This window comes from Merops nubicus, unplaced genomic scaffold (genome assembly GCF_000691845.1).
Source record: "Merops nubicus isolate BGI_N331 unplaced genomic scaffold, ASM69184v1 scaffold12528, whole genome shotgun sequence".
NCBI classification, from domain to species: domain Eukaryota; kingdom Metazoa; phylum Chordata; class Aves; order Coraciiformes; family Meropidae; genus Merops; species Merops nubicus.
The window spans coordinates 1-21564 of record NW_008623696.1 but is presented as its reverse complement, the minus strand read 5'-3'; the positions used below and the strand labels follow the sequence as shown (position 1 = coordinate 21564).

The following is a 21564-nucleotide window of genomic DNA, read 5'->3' as shown; positions in this document are numbered from 1 at the left end:
TCCCACCCCCCCCCACACCGGGGGGCGGCGGCGCCAGCCGCTGCTCTATCATGACGACAAAGACAACGTCCTGGTACCTTGCTCCTTCTTGATGTTCATCCTGCTGTCTCCACTTTCCCTCGTCCTCTGGGCCCCCCACCTCTGTGGTACAGCCCTGGGAAGCAGAGACTTTACAGCCAGGCAGATAGTCTTAAGCACCTGTATAAATGTAGCAGCTCCCATCAGCATTTTTTGGCCCTTGGCAGGCAGACGCTTCACACAGATACCTGCCCAGCACAAGATCTCTGGTCACCTTTAGTCTGCCTAAAGAGGGGAACCTGAGGTTTGTTTTGACTTCTCCAGATACCCTGTGAAGGAAAAAACAGACTGGAGAGAAGCAGCTTGAGAGCTCACCCATATCTCTGCTCTTGTGAGGGTGGCTGCTCTGTGAGTTAGGGCAGAAGGGGGTGGCCCAGGGCTCCAATTTTCCTGTTGAACCACAAAGGGATTGAGGAGGGGAGTTCTTGATGCTAAGCAGCCTTGCAGAATGGAGGAGCCCAGGCTGTAAAAACTTCACAGGCTTTCTAGTCCTGGGCATGAGGGCTGCTGGAAGAGTTGACTCCCCTGCTTACCTGTCCTGGTGGGTGAATGCAGAGTGTGGTGCAGCCTCACCCAGCCCCAGCACACCTCCAAGGTGCCAGTAAAGGGCACAGCAAGGGCTCAACAACCACAGAGCAAACCTGGCATTCCCACTAGAGCTGCACCCTCCTCCTTTTGCATGAGAGTGTTGAGACTGTTGCTCTCATGTTGTCTGACATGAAAGTAAACTGCTGGGATACAAGGTGGGAGGAGATGGGAATTTGAACAACTTGGACTGTATAAAGGAAGGAAATGCTCTTATCTAAACAGGCAGAAATGGCACGAGGCCATTGGTTCTCTTGGCAGAGTCTGACTGTGCTTTCTGCTGCTACAGGCTTCTCTAGTTGTGTGGGTTATCATCCTGAGGTTCATGGGGGACCTGCCAGAGCCAGCAATGTTTGCCAAGAATGCCAGCACCAAGAGCAGCTCGGTGATGACACAGATATATGACACACTTGGCAGGAAAAGCCAGGGCCAGCTCAGGAACGACAGCCCAAATATGGTGAGGAGGAGACTATCTGTATCTTCATTTGCTTTCCTTGGTTTCTGTGCTGTTCTGTCAAGAGTCAGAATAGCAAAGGAGCCCTTCATGCTACTGTACTTGAAATGCCAGAAGTGCAAAAGGGGCCTGTCAGTCCTGGAAGGACACTGCAGCTCCTTCTGGCAGGAGAGGACAAAACAAAAACATCTCCATTTGAGCATGTTTCTGTCCTTAATGAATCATTACTGCTGTGCTCTAAACTGATTTCCTATAATGGCAATGTGTGTTGTAGAGAGAAACCAGAAAGGATAACAAGATTTCAAAGGGGATCTCTTCCCTGAAGCTGAAACGGTCATCCAAGTTGACAGGCAAGGTAAGAGATTTAATTTAGTTCCACAATAAATTGCCTCCCAGCTTGGAACCTGTTCCCTTGCCAAGCCAGTGCAGCCCTGTGTATGGGGCACCTTGTGCACTGCTCTTGGGAAGCTCAGCTCCTGTGCACTGCTGCCATTCACTCTCTGGCAGATTAACTCCATCCCTCCCTGCTGGAGGCTGAGCCCTGCACACAGGGAACTGTTTGTTCTTAAGAACTGGTGGTATCACAGAGCAGCTCCCCCAAAGCCCTGAGCAGACTGAGAACCAGCATGTGTATGGCTGGACAGGACAAGAAGTTCTCCTAGTCAGTATTAGTGCTGTACCTCTGCATTTTTGGGTTAGCCTGAGAGGGAAGAGGGGAAATATGGCTTGTTCCTAACTGCTTCTGCACTGAGGAGAAAGTTTTAGCCAGAAAGATAAAGACAGAATGTCTCTCATCTCTGGGAGAGCTGCTTGATAAGAGGGGAGGTTTCTAGAGCACTCTGGCTCTCTGCTTGGTTTCTTTCAGGTGACAGACCATCTGAGAAGTGGAGAAGAGGCTTTCCAAGATGACAAGCTGATCACTGAGAGACCTATGTCCAACCTAGAAAAAGTGCACTTCATTATTGGCAATGCAATTCTGCGACCAGCCATCAGGTGGGAAGAGTGGACCAGGCACCCCTCACATCAGGGAGACCAAACATTCCCCTCCCACACCCCAGGGCATTGCCCAGGTGCTGGGAACATCTCACATTTACCTCTGGGGTTTCAGTCAGGGGTTCCTGGCTGGAAGCCCAAGCTGGTCACATAGCACTGAGAGCACAGGCCACACACCTCTCCTGAGGCTGGTTCACCCTTATTGGAGGGGTGATTCCTTACTGCCTCTTCTGGTATCTTCATGTTGTAGTTTAGGTCACCTGCCTCTCCTGGCTGGAAGCCCAAGCTGGTCACATAGCACTGAGAGCACAGGCCACACGCCTCTCCTGAGGCTGGTTCACCCTTATTGGAGGGGACAGCTGCTGATTCCTTACTGCCTCTTCTGGTATCTTCACGTTGTAGTTTAGGTCACCTGCCTCTGTCTGGCTTTCTGAGTACCCCCAGAGAGGCAAAGGGGCAGAGCTCAGTGCTGTAACCCAGCAGAACCTGAAGGTGGAACACAGCCCTAGCATGAGAGAAAGGAAACAGAAGAGTACAGAGATGATCATAACGTCCCTTTCCCACCAGCCCCTTGAGCCCTCCCTCAAGCAATGTCCCTGAATCAGAGATGGTTGAAGTCTGGCTTGCTGAGTATATCAGTCACTAGAAGAAGAAATCCTGCTCACAAGTGGTGTGAGGCTGGACCTTAGGCACATGGTGTGAGGGTAAGACAGAAGCTGGTCGGTCCTGACCTGACCCTGTGAATTCCTTCCTCTATTTTAGCCCCTTTTAGCTTATGCAACTTTTCTGTAACAAAGCCCATAGGCAGAGGCCCTGACCTCAGTCATGGGCTGAATTCCTCTCTACATAATTGCTTCGTTTCAGTCAGGATGCTCCCCAAAGCAGCTCCTCAGCTGGCAAAGAAATTTCCTTCAAGCAATGTATCATAACAGCTACAGGCTAAAGCATCCACTCCCTCAGCCTGCTTTTCATCATAGGTCTTATCTGGGAACAAAACCCTCATCTACCTTGTGGCCTCCCACTTAAACTTGCCAAAAGAGTGTTCTAAGAGTCCAGAACATTTAAAATTATTTTTAAATAGCAGTTTTGCTTGTATGCAGATTTTAATCTGTTTCCTATATGTCCTTGCTGCAGGCAACTTGCATTTTCAGAAGCTCTCTCTGAAGCACCCTTTTCATCCATTTCTGTCCAAGGACTCACTCCAAGTTTCCTAAAAATATAGAATGAAGCAGTGTGTCCCCCTGTTCTTGTCCCCAAACCCACATATGAGCAGACAGACAAGAGCTAGGAGATACAAGCTATATACTGTTGAGAGCCCAGAGCAAGTTTCACACGTGGAGGGCCAGCAATGCCACGTCACAGCTGGATGGGCCAGCAGATGTTACCTCTGCATAGTCCCCCTGATCATCCCAGGAGGTGATCCAGCATGGGAGCTGCACCTGAACTGCTCAGGTGACAAGGGGTGGCAAAGGGCACTAAGAAGAGCTTGAGCCTTTCCCTGCCACAGCCCATGGCACAGTTATTTCCTGTGGTATGTTACAGGGGGTCTTCTGGCTACCATGGTTAAACCTGGCTCAGCTCTACTTCAACATGCTGCAGTCATGCCAAGCTTGAGGTGGAAACGTAGCCAAAGACAGCTGGGAGAGTGAATCATTATCTGTTGCCTTCCCATGTTTTATTACAGAGATGAGATTTATTGCCAGATTTGCAAACAACTCACTGAAAACAACAACAGGAGCAGCTACGCTCGAGGCTGGATCCTTCTGTCACTTTGCCTTGGTTGCTTTCCTCCTTCAGACACATTTGTGAAGGTACATCACTAACCTCTCCTCCAGCAGCTTAGATACCTGAGTCTGTCTGGTTTCTTGGGCATTTTGGTGTTTTGATACATGTAGTCACAGAAACTGTTTGGCTGCCATGGCAGCTGGTGCTGTGATTTTAGCAGAAAAGATCTCATCTCATCTGGGAACTGACATAAATGACTGCTGTACTCACATTTAATTCTTCTTCATTCCATGTCATACAAGTTGGATTCTGTTGTTGATCACATTTTAGATCTGTAATCTGCAAAGAATGTGGCAGATTTTAACCTCTCCAGTTCTGCCTTTCCAACATTTAAAAGGTGTCTCCAGCTAAAAACCTAGTGATTAAATTTATTCAGGGGGGCAGGATAAAATCAATTCCCATATTTTACATGTATTACCCTACATCTTCAAGCCCTACAAAACCCAAAAATGATTTTGGGTTTGTCCATCATTCACTAATTCTAAAATTTAAATGGATGGTAAATTCACTTCACTGCAGGAGAAAAACCCAAAACCAACAGTCTGTGGCTCCAACTTGACATCAACCTTCCTCCTAGACCTCAGAGGCAAACAGAATCCATAGATCTGCCTCAACCTTCTGCCTTACTTTATTGACAGCCTAGCTGAAATCATTAATCTAATCCTAAATGCTGCTAAATAGACACTACTTGGAACAAACCAGACACAAGCCATAGATGTATTTTGACACCAGTCTTCATCCAAAGACTGTGAACCATGCAGAATTCATGAAAGACTTGACTATACCCTATCTCTAGGAATGTTCTTAAGCATTAAAAGAACCAGGTCACTGATCCACACTTGCACTAAGTACAAATATCTGTATACTAAAGCCCATGCTTACACCATGTCACCCACGTTATCAGAGCCACACAAACTCCAAAAGCTCACTTTACCCAATCCTTCTCTTCCAATGCCCAATCTTAATCATGGACTTCAACTATTGATATTGCCAGAATTTAATGAAATTAAAGGAAATCATCATCATCATCCCTAACCTGCAATTAGCCTTCTTCCCAGCATTTTTGTTCATACAGAATGTCACAAGACTTCAGGCTCTTGACCTGGAAACACTAACCCTTGCTGTAACCTAATCATAAAGTCTCCACTGTCTGGTATTTATCCTGTAGTTAAACATGATGAACAGGCTGACAAAGCTCTGCAGAATGAGGGAAAACTTGGTGTCTCCAACCTCATTTTTTCAAAACACTAATTCCAACCAGGAGTTCCAACCGGTTCACCAGGAAGCCTTCAATACTTCCCGCTGAGCTCTAAACTAACTGATCACTTTAATCTAGTAGATCAGCTGTGGAAGGTTTCTGAAGTTTTGTGAGGATTTCCTAACTCTTTCTCCTGCCCTGTGCCCACAGTCCCGGCTGAACTCCATCCAGCAGGGCCCCACGGGCTACGCTCCGTACTGCGCCGAGCGCCTGAGGCGCACCTACGCCAACGGGGCTCGCTCGGAACCTCCCAGCTGGCTGGAACTTCAGGTAGCTACTCCCTTTTGGCAGAACTGGATTGATCTGGGTCATTTTATACCAAGCTGGCATTGACTAACCTGTGCTAACAGATCTTCTGAAGGAAAATCATTGAAGAAATTGCATAAGGGGATTGAAGACCAGCTGCCTTAGTCTGAGCAGCTTCTTAGACACACCTCTTCTGGCTATTCAGTTTACCTAAATCTAGTGAAGGATGTAAGTTAAAAGCTACAACACGTGATTTGCAGGGAAATACCTCCATCCACTCAGGAGCCACAAGCCAGAACCACCTCCTGAGGGTCCCCTCCTGTCTTCATGACATTTGGGGAAAGAACTGAGCAGGGCTGATAATTTTAAAACGTGTATGATAGGGCTGTCATTTGGGGAAAGAACTGAGCAGGGCTGGTACTTTTAAAATGGAGGAAGTGTGCATGATAGGGCTACATCACCCTCCCCCTCCCTTAGGTGGCATCCTAATAATTAGAAGTCACACAGACACACAAGTGTGCACACACCCACCCCTAAGGGAAGGCCTCAGTTCAATTCCTTCCTAAATCTGAGTGACCCTGTTGCCTAACACCCATCTCCCTGGGCAGAGTTCTTGCTGCAGGCCATCTCTCCACTGATGCATGTCTGGCTGTACCTAAAAGTCATCAGGCCAAACAAGGCTCACAAAAAGTCTATCACTCTAAACTATTAAGTGATAATCAGGTCCCCTGAGCTGTGGAGAGGAGAGAACTTGAGTCCAGGGCTGCTTGAGGGATGTAATTTATATGTAAGACTCACCATGCATTGAAGAAACTGTGGGCGTTGGAGATTTACTTAGAGATTGTTGACTAGGGTGTACAGTGTGTGGAGTTCTTAAATCTAAATGTCTTCTTTGCTCTTCACAGAAAAGTTTGTCTGTAATTTGTTTCTCTCATTTACCCCTGACTTACTGACTAGGGTGTACAGTGTGTGGAGTTCTTAAATCTAAATGTCTTCTTTGCTCTTCACAGAAAAGTAAGCTTTGTCTGTAATTTGTTTCTCTTATTTACCTCTGACTTACAGGCAACAAAGCAGAAGAAACCCATTATGTTTAATGTCACCCTGATGAATGGCCAGAGCATCACTGTCCCTGCAGACTCTGCTTCCATTGCCAAAGAGATCTGTCAGTTCATAGCAGATAAAACCCAGCTGAAGGATGTGTTTGGTTTTTCACTCTACATTGCTGTGTTTGATAAGGTAAACGTGTAGAAAAGTAGAATTAATTCTCCCATCTCTTTCTGTGGAGTTGCTGCTGCCCACCCAGCCTCCCTGAGGACTCCCTCTGACATGTGGAAGCACCTCTGCCCCAGCCCTACTCTCAAACCAAATCAGTTCTGAACCCCAGCAGAATCTCAGGACCTATTCTGCCTTTCTGTTGGTTTTTCTGCTGCAGGCCTGTCAGGTTTCCTTTGCCAGGTCCCATAACTTAGTGTCCCCACTCCCACCCATGGGCAGTGCAGCACTGTGATGTCCCCCATGTTTTGAGATCCCACCTGCTTGTCCTGCATGCAGCACTGCAGAACTGCTGGAGCAGGGGGAAACCAGCAGGTCTCACACTCCAGGGATCTCTGCTCACAGCCATATTTCCCCCCTGCATTGCTGCACATCACTCTCTTGTCCTGGGTTACAGTGCTGCTGCTGTGGCCTCTATCATGTGGCACTGAAAGCCAAGGCCCTTGCCAGGGCTGCTGCTGTCCCACCAGACATCCTCAGCAGGATGACACCTTGGTGCTCAGAGTTAGGCATCAAGAGCACAGAAATTAATTCAGAGATGGCATGTCTGTTTAGATGACAGCAACACTTGCACTTAAGGAGATATACAAGGAATAAGCAAAGTACAAGGAGCCAGCTAGAAGATTGCAAATCAGAGCTGCTTTGTCTTAACTTCTTTTCCTCACTACCCTCCCTGTGCATAAAAATACAGCCCTCTACCCAAGCACAGCTTGCACATCCATCTGCCTACCTTCTCTTTCGCTTGCAGTCAGCAGGCTGGGAGCTTGGGGGGTGATGTCCTCCACTCAGCTCCACAGGCCAGCACAGGCAGTGTCCCTTTGCCCTAGGTGTGGTCCCTGGGCGGGGGCCGGGATCATGTCCTGGATGCCATCTCCCAGTGTGAGCAGCTGGTGAAGGAGAGGGGCACCCACGAGCGCCACGCGCCCTGGCGGCTCTACTTCCGCAAGGAGATCTTCACCCCCTGGCACAGCTCCCAGGAGGACCCCGGCAGCACCGACCTCATCTACCACCAGGTCATCCGCGGCGTGCGCTTCGGGGAGTACCGCTGTGACAAGGTGGGTCTGTCTCCTCAGCACCTCCCTCAGGGCACAAAACTGCTTCAGGGGTTCCCACAGTAAAAAGCAGGGACACAAAGTTCCCGCTGGCTGGGAATGACTCTTCTCTCCTTGTGGACAGCTCCTGCCCAGGTGGTTGTGCCAGATGGCACACTGGCAGCTGTGTTTAATGCTTCTTTTTCCCTGCCACTTTCAGTTCACGTGGCAGCTGGAGGCATGTCCAAAGGGGCAGTTTGGGTCCTTTTAAACTATCTTTGCTAATAATATCTTTGATGCTGTGATTGTGTGAAGTTCATCTCTATGTTGGTGGACTGTCAAAAGTCATCAAGATAAAAATGGAGAAAACTCCATTCCTAAAGTGGCTTCAAGGTTGAGTAAAGCTACCTGGACTTTGTGACATCTTTTTAGGCCTCTTTTTAATGGATTCATTTTTTCAGGAGGAGGATTTGGTGGAGATAGGTGCAAAATATTGTTACATCCAGTTTGGAGATTCCATCCACAATGAACTTGTGCAGAAGGTGCTCCATGACTGTATCCCAGCAAAACAGCTGAAGTCCAAGCCCCTGGAAAAGTGGGTGAGCCTTATAACCTATGCACATGCTAAGGTAAGAGGTTTGTTTGGCACTGCTGGGTAACCACTCTCAAGCACCAGCTTCTACTTCTCTCACTATTTCCATTTTTGAATAGTCTGCTGGGGGAAGATGGAAAAAAGTTTTAGTTTGTATCCCAGCTAGTTAAGTAGGGCTGGGGGAGTGGAGAACCCTTCCCTTCACTCTTCCACACAGGGCTCAATGGGGGGAGAGGGATTGTGGGGGGGAGAATGAAAAAAGTAGATTTAAATCTCTAAGTAGAGTATCTTTTAAGGCTCTCCATCTCCCATCTGACTACTGAGTTGGGATGGGCATGGAATAGAATATTGGTTTTGGTCTGGAAATTGATTACCTACATTATTTCCATGGCACTCAAACCGTGTTAGACTCTGAACAGACCAGTCAGTGGTGATTTAGGGGAAATTTGGAATCCCTGTGCCTGTGGGAATCCTCAGCTCCATGTGGCTTGGGCCCCTGGAAGCTGTTCCTAATCTTTCTCCAGGTACCCTTGACGTGAGGGACGGCAGAGGGCTGTTGGGAATCTCTGGGCTCAGACCTGTTCTTTATTGTCTGCAAACCATGCAAACCAGGTTGTACTGAGACAACCCTGGGTGTCTTCTCTGCTGCAGGCCCCATACACACAGGACCGTCTCTCTCCTCAGACTGTGAAGGAACAACTTGTGGACTTTGCTCGCTTCCAGTGGCCGCTGCTTTTCTCCCGATTCTTTGAAGTCACCAAGTTTTCAGGTAGTACCTGGAGCCTGGGAGTAGAGGACAGATATAGAGAGGAGGACTTGTCCAGCACTGATAAGGAGTTCTTTCTGCCTTTTTAGGTCCCAGCTTGCCCAAGAACCACTTTATTGTTGCTGTAAATTGGAAAGGTATCTGCTTCTTGGATGAGTCCGAAAAGCGGCTCCTTGAGCTGACCTTCCCAGAGATAACTGGCATCCACACCAACAGGTGAGTGCCCCAGGAAGACAAGACCTGAAGAAGGCATCTCATCCCATACTCTGAAAGGGGCAAGGTGTATGTTCTCTGCTCTCCCTCTAGGTGGTTTGATCTGAGCCTGGAAAGGTGGTTTAGCCTAGGTCTAGGAAGCAGAAAGGAGCAAGTTCTGGGCAGCCTGTCAAGGAAACAGGGAAATGGCTGAATCCTCCCAGCTGGTGGAAGGGAAGATGATCCTGCTCAGTCAGAAAGGTGTAAGGAAGCACAAATGTGCATCAGGACAAGAATGGCCCAAATAACTAACATAGTTAAGCCATTGTCTTTTCTTCATGCTGGGAGTCTGTATACTCCTCAGGTGTGATGCATGTGAACAGGGTAATGAGGGACAGGGAGTAACCTTTGGCTTGCTCAGGGCACACATCCGTGCATCAGATCACTCAGAGAGCAGGCTCTTACATACACAAGAAATACCTCTGTGAGGACTGCCAGAGATTTAATTAGGTACCCAGTGAGTCCAAAATAAGGGTGTTCTTTTGTCTGCAAAGAAGCATTTTTGTACAAAATGTGGTGGAGTCCAGACTGAACTTGAACCGCTTCAGTCTTTCCCACCTTCCAACCCAGGGGAAGGCAAAGTCAGAACTACAAATACTCACTGGAAGGGAGCTGGCTGCAAGGAGCTGGAGGTGCCTCAGCTGCAGTCGCAGATGGGGCTGCAGGTTTTCCAGATGCTCTGGTAACTGTTCAATAACACACAGGGCAGTGAAGTCCTTTGGCCAGAGCTGCACTCTCGTCACGCTGCGCGCCGAGGAGTTCGTCCTGACCTCTGTGAACAGCGTGGTCATTGCTGAACTGGTGGTCATGTTCCTGGAAGGGCTGAAGAAGAGATCACGATTCGCTGTGGCAATGCAAGAGAAAAAATCCCAAGGTAAGGCTCACAACTTTTCTACAAGGTAGGGAAGAAATGATGAGAGAAGCCACAGCACTCGTGTGAAAGAGCTCAAAGAGAAGAGGGAGGACTTCAACGAGAGTCCCTTTGGTCCAGGAGGGACCTAGGAAGCAGCACAGCAGTACAGAGCATGAGGCAATGTGAGTCAGTACCTCTGCATACAAAGTACCTTTCCTTCCTCTTTCCACTTCTTTGCATATTTTATTTAGATTGTACAGTGTCCAACAACTCAGCCTGCTTACAGTAGGAAGCTGGATCTGGGCTCCCTGGAGATACTTGCCAGAAAAATTTCATGGAGGTGGTAAACTGGAATTTCCTGTGGAATATAGTTGGCTGGAACAGACCAGAGGGGATTAAAATGTAAACATTAACTGCACCCATGTGCAACCACTGGGGTTCTTCCCATGCTTTGCTGCCCCTTCTAGATGCAAAGCCATCATCCATTTGAATCAAATGGAGTTTTGCTGTTGCCCTCAGTGGTTCAAAATCAGGCTGTCAGAGGAAATTTAAATGGTTTCTCTGAAGTGTTACTGGATAATTAGCTGTGTTTACACAAATCACTTTCTATTGGCAATTGAATTCAAGCCTTCAAAACACAATCCCCTTGCCTTTCACATTGCAATCTCTTTGCATTTCCTTGGACTGTCAAGCCTGAACAGTGCTCCCTTATTCTGTTTTCCAGAAGACCCTGCCATCCTGTCCTTCAAGAAGGGAGACTTGCTAATCTTCACTGAAGACAAAAGGCTGGATGCAAACTCTGGCTGGACCTATGCCCAGAACGAAAGGACAGGCAAAACAGGGAATGTATTTTTGGAAGATATCTACATCATTCCTTCTCTCACAAAACCCTCTAGTCAAGTGCTGGTAAGAAAAGCTGAGCACTCTCTTTGAAGAGACTGGAAGAGAAATGATGATAACAGTGTTAAATAAGATTAAATTTATAACTGGAGGTTCATGTTCCTCCAAAGACAAGTTCTGCACCTCCCATTGAAGCAAAACATTTCATTCTGCCCTGTCTGAAAACAAAACTAAACCCAGCCCAAACTCTAAGGAGAAGACTCCAGTTGCAGAAATGCAATGGCTTTCAAAAAGCCAGACTGTTCACCATTAGGGATTTCAGTGCAGTTCATACAAATGGGTGTGCAACTGAATTTTCCTGTCAAGGGAAGCTGTAGGTGCAGCAGGTTGTGCTTTTTGAGGGAGTGAAGGTTTCTCATTGATCCCTCTGCTAACAATTTTGTCTTCAGTTTTGGACATTCAGTATATTGGATGCTGTGCAAACAAGTAAAAAGCTGAGAAAGTCAGGGGAAAACACACTGGTGATAAGCAGGTGCATTTTTAATGAGTGTTGTGCTTTGGATAATCATGTACATTTTGATGGCCATTACTTTGGGGTCTATGGAAACTGCTTTCTTGATTAGACTATTCCCAAGTCTTTCCTGGGTCTCTGAAGGTGCTGCTCAGGGGACAGAAGGTCTCCTGCAGCACAGAGTACTCGTGCACCATCTGTGTAGAATAACACATGAGAATCTGTGCAGAGACCCGTGTCCATGTGGCATCTCTACGTGGCTGTGTCATTCCAGAGTTTGCTGATGATGTCTCCAGACCAGAGGAGGATATCTTCACAGATCTCTTACATAGAGGAACCTGATGAGGAGGATCTCAAAGCAAAGCCTTACACCCTGGAGGAGTTTTCCTATGAACACTTCAGGTAAAGCTCTCTGTGTAGTGTGAGCACTAGGAAAGTTCTTACTGCTCTTCAGTGATCCTTAAAGCCTAGGATGTAAGAGCATGTACACTTTCTGACTGAGTTTCTTCTTTTTGTTCCCTGTAATGGTGTGACTTTATCGTGCAGAGATTCTGGCACACAGCCTACTTGTATCTTTTGTTTGCAGAAATGCAAAGAGAAAGGTAGAAGACCCCCAGCTGGACTTATTTCTTTCTAGTAGGCCCTATTCTTACTTCCCACTCCTTCAACACTTACCAGCTAGCGAGGATACACAACAGCTCAGGCCTCAGAGAGCAAGGGAAAATTAGTCTTCTAAAACCTCTCTTCTTTTTGCAAGCTTCTCCCTTCTGGATCTCCAAGAAACTACATTTTCCTGTTCTTGTTGACCTGCATAATCATGGAGATATGAGATCACTGTCTTGGGAAAGAACGTGCCTAGAGATAAGTCTTTGTAACAGTGACCCTCTATGTTCATAGCAATCCTGATCCAGTAATTCTGTGTTGCCTGCACTTGCCTTCTCCCAGGAGTCCTGAGAAGGAATCCATCAGCAAGGCTGTTCTGCAGAAGTCCCGTGGGCGCAGCCAGCTGTGGGCACACTCCAAGGAGCCTCTGAAACAGCCCTTGCTGAAGAGGGCATGCACAGACCCTGAGCTGCGGGATTTGGCCTGCCAGGCCTTCACAGATATCCTTTCACCCTGCTCTGGGGAGCCTGAGATCACTCAGGGGAAAAAGAGCAACCTACCTCCAGTAAACTCACCTCCACTGAGAAAATATCGCATCCACGTTACAGGGGACACATTGACATCAGGGTGGGGAGTAGCAACTCTGTTGCCCTTGTCTACAGAGGAGAGGTTTCTATTCCCTCCCAATGCTCCACGACTCACTCAACTGAGAATGTGGCTTTAGGTTTGAGAGAGATTTGCTGCAAATGTCCAGAGAAGCAGCTAGTAGAGTACAAATCCCAGCCAAGCAGTAACTGCTGCACAGGGAAGGGGAATAGGGGACAGTCAGGGAATATGTTCCAGACCCTCCTTCCAGCATTTCACAGAGCCATTAACATGTTAGGATCCAGGTGAGGCTTCCCATTTACCTTCCAAAACTGGTTCACTTTTGTCCTTAACAGCACATTCACCCATCATGAAATTCATGGGAGACTATCCCTCAAAACAGGCACACTCCTCTGTGGAAGTCACAGACCAGATATTTGTAGCAGCCATCCAGGAGGAAGTCCTGCGGGATGAGATTTACTGTCAGATCATGAAGCAACTGACTGAGAACAGAAACAGGTACTCACCTGGGTGCCAACACCCTGCTGCTGCAATGCAAGGGGGGATCAGGAACCCACACCATGCTTGTGGTGGGGCAGGGGCAGAGGGGAAGGATGGCCAAAGGCTGGAGTGACACTTCCCTTCCCCCTTTTCCTAGGCAGTGCTGTGGGGCTCGCCCCTGCAGAGCACTCAGGACCACTGACTGGCAGTGAGGCCACAGAGCAGGATCATGACTTGTCTCCCTTGAACTGCTGTTCTGCTTCCATGAGCATTCAGTGCTCATCTCTGTGCAGCATGGTGTGAGGCAGGCAAGGTGTTCCTGAAGCCCTCTTACTCCCAGGGCAGTCTGTGGAGATAAATCTGGCACTGCATGGAGCCCCTGCATGCTTTCAGTGACTGCTCTGCTAGCCCTCCATTTGTTTTAAGCTTCCCAGTGATAGTATTTCCCTCCTATGAGCACATCATTCCCACTAGATCTTTTACCAGCAGAATACTTCTGAGCAGATACATTAATTGGGTACACAACTGCCTTGCAGAACAGATTGGTTACACAGGCCCCTGCCCATGAATAAGTCCCTGAAAGAGGGTGGTGTTTTCTTCCCCACTCAGACAATGATAATTTGACCTACTTCCAGGGGAAGTGCATTGCAGAAAGAAGCTTAAAATAATCTGAACTATTAACAAAAGGGTTTGCCTGTTCCTAGCTGCATTGTGTCACTACAAAAGTTAGAGGAGGAGCTTCTCTTTGGTTTGTTTTTTACTGTTCTAAAATATCAAACTTAGTGGAGTAACTATTAAATGGTAAATTTCCTTGTGTGCAGTAAATCTCACAGGCTATTTCACACGTAGCCTGTAACCATGGTGCCAGTGCCATGCCTGATGTACTCTACCAATTCTGTCCTGTGGGTCATTCCCTGTTTTGAGAGGGATCACTGATGTGGAAAAAACAATGCTTGAAAGATGGCTATTTCCATATATTTTCATTAGAACAGCCAGAGCAAAAAATCTTTCATCCTTCCCAGGCTGCTGTGCTGTGGACCGTGTCCAGCTCTCACACAGACACAAACATCACTGAGCTATAGGGTATAAATGGGGTTAAAATCATGTGTCTTCATCTGCAAATTAGAAAAGCAAATGGGAGTAAAAAAGCCAGGACCAGAAGAGCTTTACCTGGCAGATTTCACAGGTCCAGAGGCTGGAGGAACTGTCTTTCTGCCTTAAAATTGCACAGACTTGATCTGGAGCATTTAAGAACTGTAACAACCTCATTCCACAATTCTACATGCTGGTTTTGCAGAGCAGAGCAGAGAAGAGCTTTACCTGGCAGATTTCACAGGTCCAGAGGCTGGAGGAACTGTCTTTCTGCCTTAAAATTGTACAGACTTGATCTGGAGCATTTAAGAACTGTAACAACCTCATTCCACAGTGCCATCTACACGCTGGTTTTGCAGAGCAGAGCATGCATAAGGGGAAGTCAGTTGGATGCCAAGTGCTTGTGCCCTGAGCCAAGCTGGCTGGCCCAGAGGGCAGGTGAATACAAACAGCTGATAAAGCACAATCCAAACACACATCAGCTTGAACAGCAAACTGACAGTGGCTTTCCAAGAGGGTGGCACCAGGGGCACTCCTGCCACGACGGCTCTTAAACTGCAGCCTATATTTATTAATGAGATTTGCAACTGTCATGAATATTTATCAGCTAGGATTGAGCACTGTCTTTGCACAGGAGCTGTGGTTGTTGCACAGCCAGCATCTCCCAGAGCCTGTGTGAAGGCTGTGTAGATTTGCAGCTCTCTGCTGAACAGCACAACACGTCCTGATGGGAGTTTGTTTCTCGTCCTCATAGCTGGTGTGTGGTCAAAACCTGACATGTGGCTACAGCAGAAGCATTTGCTTGGTGTTCACAGGTACAGCGTGACCAAGGGCTGGCAGCTCCTTTGGCTCTGCACTGGCCTGTTCCCACCCAGCAAGTCACTGCTGAAACATGCCCAGAAGTTCATGGAGACACGTCAGAAAGAAACACTGGCCCTGGCGTGCAGCAGGAGGATTCAGACAGTGATGAGGTAAATGCTCTGGCATATGCCCAGCTCAGAGTGGACAAAAATCACCAGTCAGGTGCCAGAAAGCACTTGGGCTGAAATATTGACACTCTGACTTTCCTTTCTCTCCTTACATCATTTTTAAAAAGTGATCATTATTTTTAATTCTCTTGCAGACTTCTAACCACCAAGAGAGCTCTGTGTCACAGTTCCACTTCTTTCTTTCAGAGTTAAAAGTTCAGCATCACACATAATCACTTGACTCCCAGAGAATTTCAGAGGTCCTAAAGGGAATGTAGATGAAATGAAATCCTGTGTTGTCTCTGATGAGGTCCTGACTTGGCTGCCTTTTGGTGGGGCAGCATGTCCTTGTCCCACTGACACGTGTCAGAGGATTACTCCTGAGCTTGTTGAATCCCAGGAGCACAGCTAGGAACACTAGGGTCCACTCCTGCTGGATGTCACTGAAATCTGCAGAGTGCTAAAGTGGCTCTGCTGGTTTGCTGATGGCAAAGCAAAGCAGATCCACGCTGGGGAGAGAGGATCAACACCATCAGTTCCTGTTCTTTGAAGACATGTAAACAAAGCCCTGATGCTTATATGGCTGCTCACAGCAAGGCACTTCTCAGCCTGATGGGTGCTACCCCAGTCCTGCTGAGGGCTGAAGCAACAGGGCCTCCAAACCACAGGGCTTCCTGGGCTTCTCAATGACATGTTAAGGCAAAGATGACACCACCAGGCTGGACAGGCTACCAGGAGGTCAGGAAGGATCCACTGAACCCTAGGGGGAAGGTTTCCCTAGACTCCTGCAGGCACTGGAACTGACACTGAGAACACAGTGCTTTGGCAGCAAGGTTAACCCAGACTTCTCCCTTTAGATGCTGCTGTGAGTTACCACCTGGGGGTTTCCTCCACCTTCCCCTGGGCCCTGTGGTTGGTCTGGGAGCCCTGTGAGCCAGGCTGAAGGGCAATGCTCACACAGGGGCTGTGCCTCTTGCAGTGCTCTGGTTTTGGCACTGCTGGGGCAATGTCACTGCACATTGAACTCGCCTCTGAAGTGCCTGAAAAAGGCATGGCAAGGAATGCTATTCAGTAGCTTTTTCTATGGAGAAGACTCAAAATGTCCTGCCTCCCTATATCATGTGCTATTCATGCTCTGAGCCCTGCTGAGCTCTACAGAGACTCTTTAGAGCAGGGAAACAGGGAGGGAAAAGCAGAGTGGGCTGTTTGGGAGAAGAATTCTATCTGCTCAACTGCCCCAGATCTGCAGCCTGAGGGGATGAGAAGAGAAACAGACCAATGCTGTTTTCTAAGAGCATTTCTTTTTCTAAGCTTAAACCTGCACCTGCTCAATGGAATGGAATGAGAATAGAATAAAATAGAATGGAATGGGAATAGAATAATATAGAATGGAATGGGAATAGAATGAGACTAGAATAAGACTAGACTAGACTAGAATAGTTCGGTTAGAAGAGATATAGAAACATCATCTCAAACTTCTCCCTGTAAGTAACCTGCTCTTTTTGAAAAGGGAGAGTAGACAGCTCAAAGGACAGACCTGTGGAGTGGAATCCAGCTGAGCCCTTGGGTACACTTCTTCCTCCATAAACAGCTTTACAGCTTCATCCCCAGACTGGTTGCCAGGGAACTAGCAGGCACCCTGAGGAGTGTTAAGCAGCTCTTGCCTTGGCAATGAATTCCTAGCTGAGGCTGGAAGGAGAGGTGGCCCTGTGCCTCCAGCTGAGCTGCTGCACCTCCTTGGTGTCCCATGGCCCCCCTCTGCTGCAAGTCCAGGAACTGATGACTGAGTAGGGCAGGTCCACACCCCTTATAATGCCTGCACACTACCAAAGCACTTGCTGTTCAGCTTTGTTACAGTCAGGTTTTCCTTCTACAACTGGAACTGGTACTTTATTTCATGGAAATGTTAGTTTTGAAAGCCACACAACTAAAGCTGGACACCAGACTAAGCTCTCTTCCTGAGGGACTGGCCCAGTGTGAGAGAGGAGTTTGGCCCACAAGCTATAATGTACAAAATCTCCAAACAGCCTGCTCTGTGCCTCTGAGGGCAGGGAAATACCAGCCCCAGAAGGTAACGTGCCAGGTTTGTCCTCACTTCAACAAAAAGGCTTTTGCATGACTCAGACTTCAGGGCCAGCTCCTTTGCTTTAAAAGGCAGCTCTGCTCTGAGGTATAATTTCAAAGAACAGACTCAAGAGCACTCCTCTCGAGTCCCTGATTACATGCCAGCTCTCACATAAGATGAAATGCTTCTAGGGGCTCTCCAAACTGTTCTGGTCCTTGCCTCCTGAATCTTTTTGCCAATACAAGGATTAAATAAAATGTATTTCTGCTTTAGCCACCATCTTCACACTTCAGTAAGGAAAAAGGTTGCTTGATGCATAGAAGGGGGGACAGTATTGTCTGGGAAGGTGCCTTACTCATGCAACCTCCTTGGAGAGTAGAACAGACTTTTAATATACATGCTAATAATACCCTCAATTTCTTGCTGTTAACACACTGACTTTGCATTGGGGTGAGGGCTCATTGGAGCCCATCCCATTGCACAGTACTAGTGTTTTGGATGGAATACTGCTCCTCAAAGATGAATCATCTAGCACTGATCTCTCTTATGGTGGTGGTGGCATTTTCTAGGAGTGGTTCCAGGAAGTGGGCCCCTCATCCTGTGGAGGTTGAGGCAATCTTACAGAACAACACCAAGATCTCACACAAGATTTGCTTCCCCAATGAAACAGAACAGGTGAGAACTTACTTGTTTTCCCAGTCCTGGCCATTTTCTGAGCCATGACGTGTGCATGCAGGAGCACATTCCAAGACATCCAGTGTTCTTGTTTCTTCCTCTCCTCTGTGTAACAAGTGTCTTGCTATCCCATAGACATTTGATGTGGGAACCAACACCAAAAACCGGAGTCTGTGTCAGAAAATCGCTTCCAAGCTGCAGCTGAGCTCCTGGGAAGGCTTCAGCCTCTTTGTGAAGATTGCAGACAAGGTAACTCAACTCTGGCAGGGTAGCCAGACTGCCCCCTCATCTCTTATTTACCTGACCACCTCAAAACCATGCATGAGGCCAAGCAACAGAGCAGGTCCTGATTGCTTCTGTCTTGCTGAGCTGACACAATCTACTGTCAAACTTGTGGCACGTGACAATTATTTAGAGTCTCCTGCAGGGGCTGGATGGAGATGCAGAGTCCTGTCAGTCTCCTGGCACACAGGTGGTCCTGAAAGCAGAGGAGACATGGACTTCCCCACAGCTGCTGGGATGGCAGCAAATTCTGTCTCACATACCACTGCATTCAGCCCTTTTGCAGTCAGGCTTTGCCCAGGAACTGTGCTGCACATGTACAGTTCCCACTAGCACCAGTGGATTGCTCTCTGGTCTCTCAGGAGCTTGCCTTGCCTGAGCTGAAGCTTGGCTTGGCTGCCTCACTGAGAGGCCCCTTCCCTCTGGAACTGTGATCAAGGGACAGGCAGCACTGAGTCCAAGTACAGGGACTTTCTGATGTATTTTCCTGAAAAAAAGGAACCCAGTATGTGCTAACATTTTACAAAGAGGAGATGGCTAAGAATAAGGTAGGCATCTTCAGCTGGACTTCAATACTCAGGCTGGAAAGAAAAAAGCAACAGAAGATGCCATAAAAACCCCCATATGAAATGGAAGCCATTTGAGCTTTTTTTCCCTCCTATTTCTTGGCTTCTTTCTCCTTGCTTCTGTCTCCCCTGCTGTAATTGTTCTCTCTCACTGTAGACAGGGAAAGAAAATTCAGCCTGACACTCGGGTGTGCTGGCACAGGCAGTACTTTCTAGATCTGTTAATCCTCCCTTTCCCCTTTTCACTGCTTGGTCTTTCCCAGGTGATCAGCCAGAATGAAGCAGACTACTTCTTCGACTCACTAAGGCAGGTGACAGACTGGAACAGAAGGAACAAACCAGGCAGAGATGGTAAGGAGAATGCCAGCATGAGAAGCTGTGCAGAGCTGAGGAAGCAGCAAATTTATGCAGTAGGATTTACTCCACCTCGGGAGGTGTGTGGCAGAGCCTGACTGTATTGGTTCTGTTTGTGCAAGCACAGTTCCTGCCTGCAGCAGCAGGAAGATGCAGTGGCCAGTGAAGCACTGGCTGTCAGAAACACCAAAGCTTTTTTTTTGTTTTGCAGGGAGAACCCTCCAGAAAATTTAAATTGGTACCAGAGATTTTTTTTTGACCTATTGCATCCAACAGACACAGCTGGATGCATACAGGTTCCACAGGCTGATCCTCCTTACAGTCCCAGGCTCACACCTTGCCAGATCAGCCCACACATCCCACTAGGTTCTTTACACAGTGTCACTGCCAGTCCTTGGGCTGTCAGCAAATTGCTGTCTAGATTATTCCCTGGTGATACCAAAGCACAAGTTCTGTTGCCAGGAGAATACCTGTTAGAACAAAACAATGTAACACTAATGACAGCACCTCTTTGCACTTCACCCCATGTGTAACATACATTTTGAGATCTACATCAAACTCCACTCAAATGTCACATTCATTTATCCTGAACTTTACTTATTTTAGGGCAGCTGATGTTTAACCTCCTGAAGTCTATATCTCTAAACTTTCTAACTTCCCTCTCCTCCCCACAGAGGATGTAGCTGGTAGGAGCCTGAAAATCACCACATGAAGCTGTGGGTGCACCAAATCACAATTCATTTCTGTAAACACAGCTCTCAGGGAATGCACCTGCTTCAGTCTAACAGAATTCAGGAGTGCTGCACATTGGCAGCCAGCTCTCATGAGCACCAAGAAATAGCAAACCCTTGTACTGCAGGCATCCTTGACTTCAGCTCTGAAGATCCTGCACCTTAGGTCACTGCATGATCAGTGTCCAGGAAATGACAACTAATCACTTTCTTGGCCATCTAGTAATTTTGTTACTATTAAGACCAGAATTACTTTCTGAAGAAACTCACAAGCCATTTGAAAGCTTGCAGAACTCTACAGTCATAGAGAGAATAATAACAAGATGTTGTTTCCTTAGGAGCTGTGTCTGTGGCTTACGAGGTATACTTCATGAGAAAGCTGTGGCTGAACGTCACCCCTGGGAAGGACCTGAAAGCTGATACCATTTTTCATTACCACCAGGTAACCCTAAAGCATAAATAGAAGAGCAGGAAATGTGAGCCAAGAAATACTGCTGAAAAGCTGGCCTGCAGGAGTATTACCATCTCCCTCCCCAAGGCCTGCATGACAGAGCCTCCAGAGGAATGCCTCTGGAGGACACAGCTCAGCTTCAGGAGCAGACTCTTCTCAGTGTTCACACCTTAGCTAGATGGGAGCACAGCTCCCTTATGTAATTGTTCCCTGGAGGTGCTCGTCTTGCTCTGTAAATGTATGAAGAATAATAGAATAGTTTGGGATGGAAAGGACTTTTAAACATCATCCAGAGACCCTCCACAAGGAACTGAAAGTTCTCGAGATGTCCTTGGACTGTGTTGGGCAAAACTCACACGCTGAGCTCACAGGTTTAGAATACCTAAGTCACTGTTTGCTTCAGCCCCTTCTGTCTGGATTCAGAACTGGTCTCTTCCAGGAGCTGCCAAAGTACCTCCGTGGCTACCACAAATGCACCAAGGAGGAGGCTGTGCAGCTGGCAGGCCTGATTTACAGAGTGCGCTTCAACAACGACCGGGCGCAGCTGGCAACCATCCCCAAAATCCTGAAGGAGCTGGTCCCAGACAACCTGCTCCGAGCCACCTCACCAGAGGAGTGGAAGAAGGTAAGGACACCAGCTTTCATCCATCACACTGCTTCCACAGAGCTTTAGAAGTGAAGAAAGACCATGGCTTTGATCTGACAGTCTTTGGAAGCACTATGGAGGGATGCTACTGGATGCCTCTGATAATGCAGATTTTGCTTCCTCTCGAAGAAGGTAAGGACACCAGCTTTCATCCATCACACTGCTTCCACAGAGCTTTAGAAGTGAAGAAAGACCACGGCTTTGATCTGACAGTCTTTGGAAGCACTATGGAGGGGTGCTACTGGATGCTGCTCTTTGCCTCTGATAATGCAGATTTTACTTCCTCTCTACCAAAGCTCTGAAAGATACCTGCAGGGTGGACAACTGATTTGAGATGTGCATCTTCTTGGAGATACTACTCTATTTTCAGTGACCAGAAGAGTGAGAGATAGGGAAGTCAGTGATGGGACTGGGGATTTCAGGATCTTGTAGAGAAACAGAAAAATAGGGGGAAGTCAGTGATGGGACTGGGGATTTGAGGATCTTGTAGAGAAACAGAAAAATGTGTCCTAAATACTCCATAGCAAGC

At 47.6% G+C, this 21564-nt stretch overlaps 1 protein-coding gene across 1 annotated transcript in view; it reads left to right on the top strand.

The window, feature by feature from the left end:
• MYO7B (myosin VIIB) overlaps window positions 1–21014 on the top strand; it is a gene marked incomplete at its 3' end in the record, with an annotated part of 42436 nt that extends 21422 nt beyond the window's left edge. The window contains exons 25-46 of the mRNA XM_008945163.1: window positions 24–73; window positions 953–1120; window positions 1392–1472; window positions 1983–2110; window positions 3795–3921; window positions 5304–5423; window positions 6462–6635; window positions 7499–7726; window positions 8164–8331; window positions 8946–9063; window positions 9150–9276; window positions 10017–10186; window positions 10890–11071; window positions 11791–11918; window positions 12462–12619; window positions 13070–13223; window positions 15113–15268; window positions 17900–18005; window positions 18141–18254; window positions 19117–19204; window positions 20277–20380; window positions 20829–21014. Coding sequence (XP_008943411.1) covers window positions 24–73; window positions 953–1120; window positions 1392–1472; window positions 1983–2110; window positions 3795–3921; window positions 5304–5423; window positions 6462–6635; window positions 7499–7726; window positions 8164–8331; window positions 8946–9063; window positions 9150–9276; window positions 10017–10186; window positions 10890–11071; window positions 11791–11918; window positions 12462–12619; window positions 13070–13223; window positions 15113–15268; window positions 17900–18005; window positions 18141–18254; window positions 19117–19204; window positions 20277–20380; window positions 20829–21014 — 3035 coding nt within the window. The remainder of the gene's footprint in view (window positions 1–23; window positions 74–952; window positions 1121–1391; window positions 1473–1982; window positions 2111–3794; window positions 3922–5303; window positions 5424–6461; window positions 6636–7498; window positions 7727–8163; window positions 8332–8945; window positions 9064–9149; window positions 9277–10016; window positions 10187–10889; window positions 11072–11790; window positions 11919–12461; window positions 12620–13069; window positions 13224–15112; window positions 15269–17899; window positions 18006–18140; window positions 18255–19116; window positions 19205–20276; window positions 20381–20828) is intronic.
• Window positions 21015–21564: the final 550 nt, after the last annotated feature.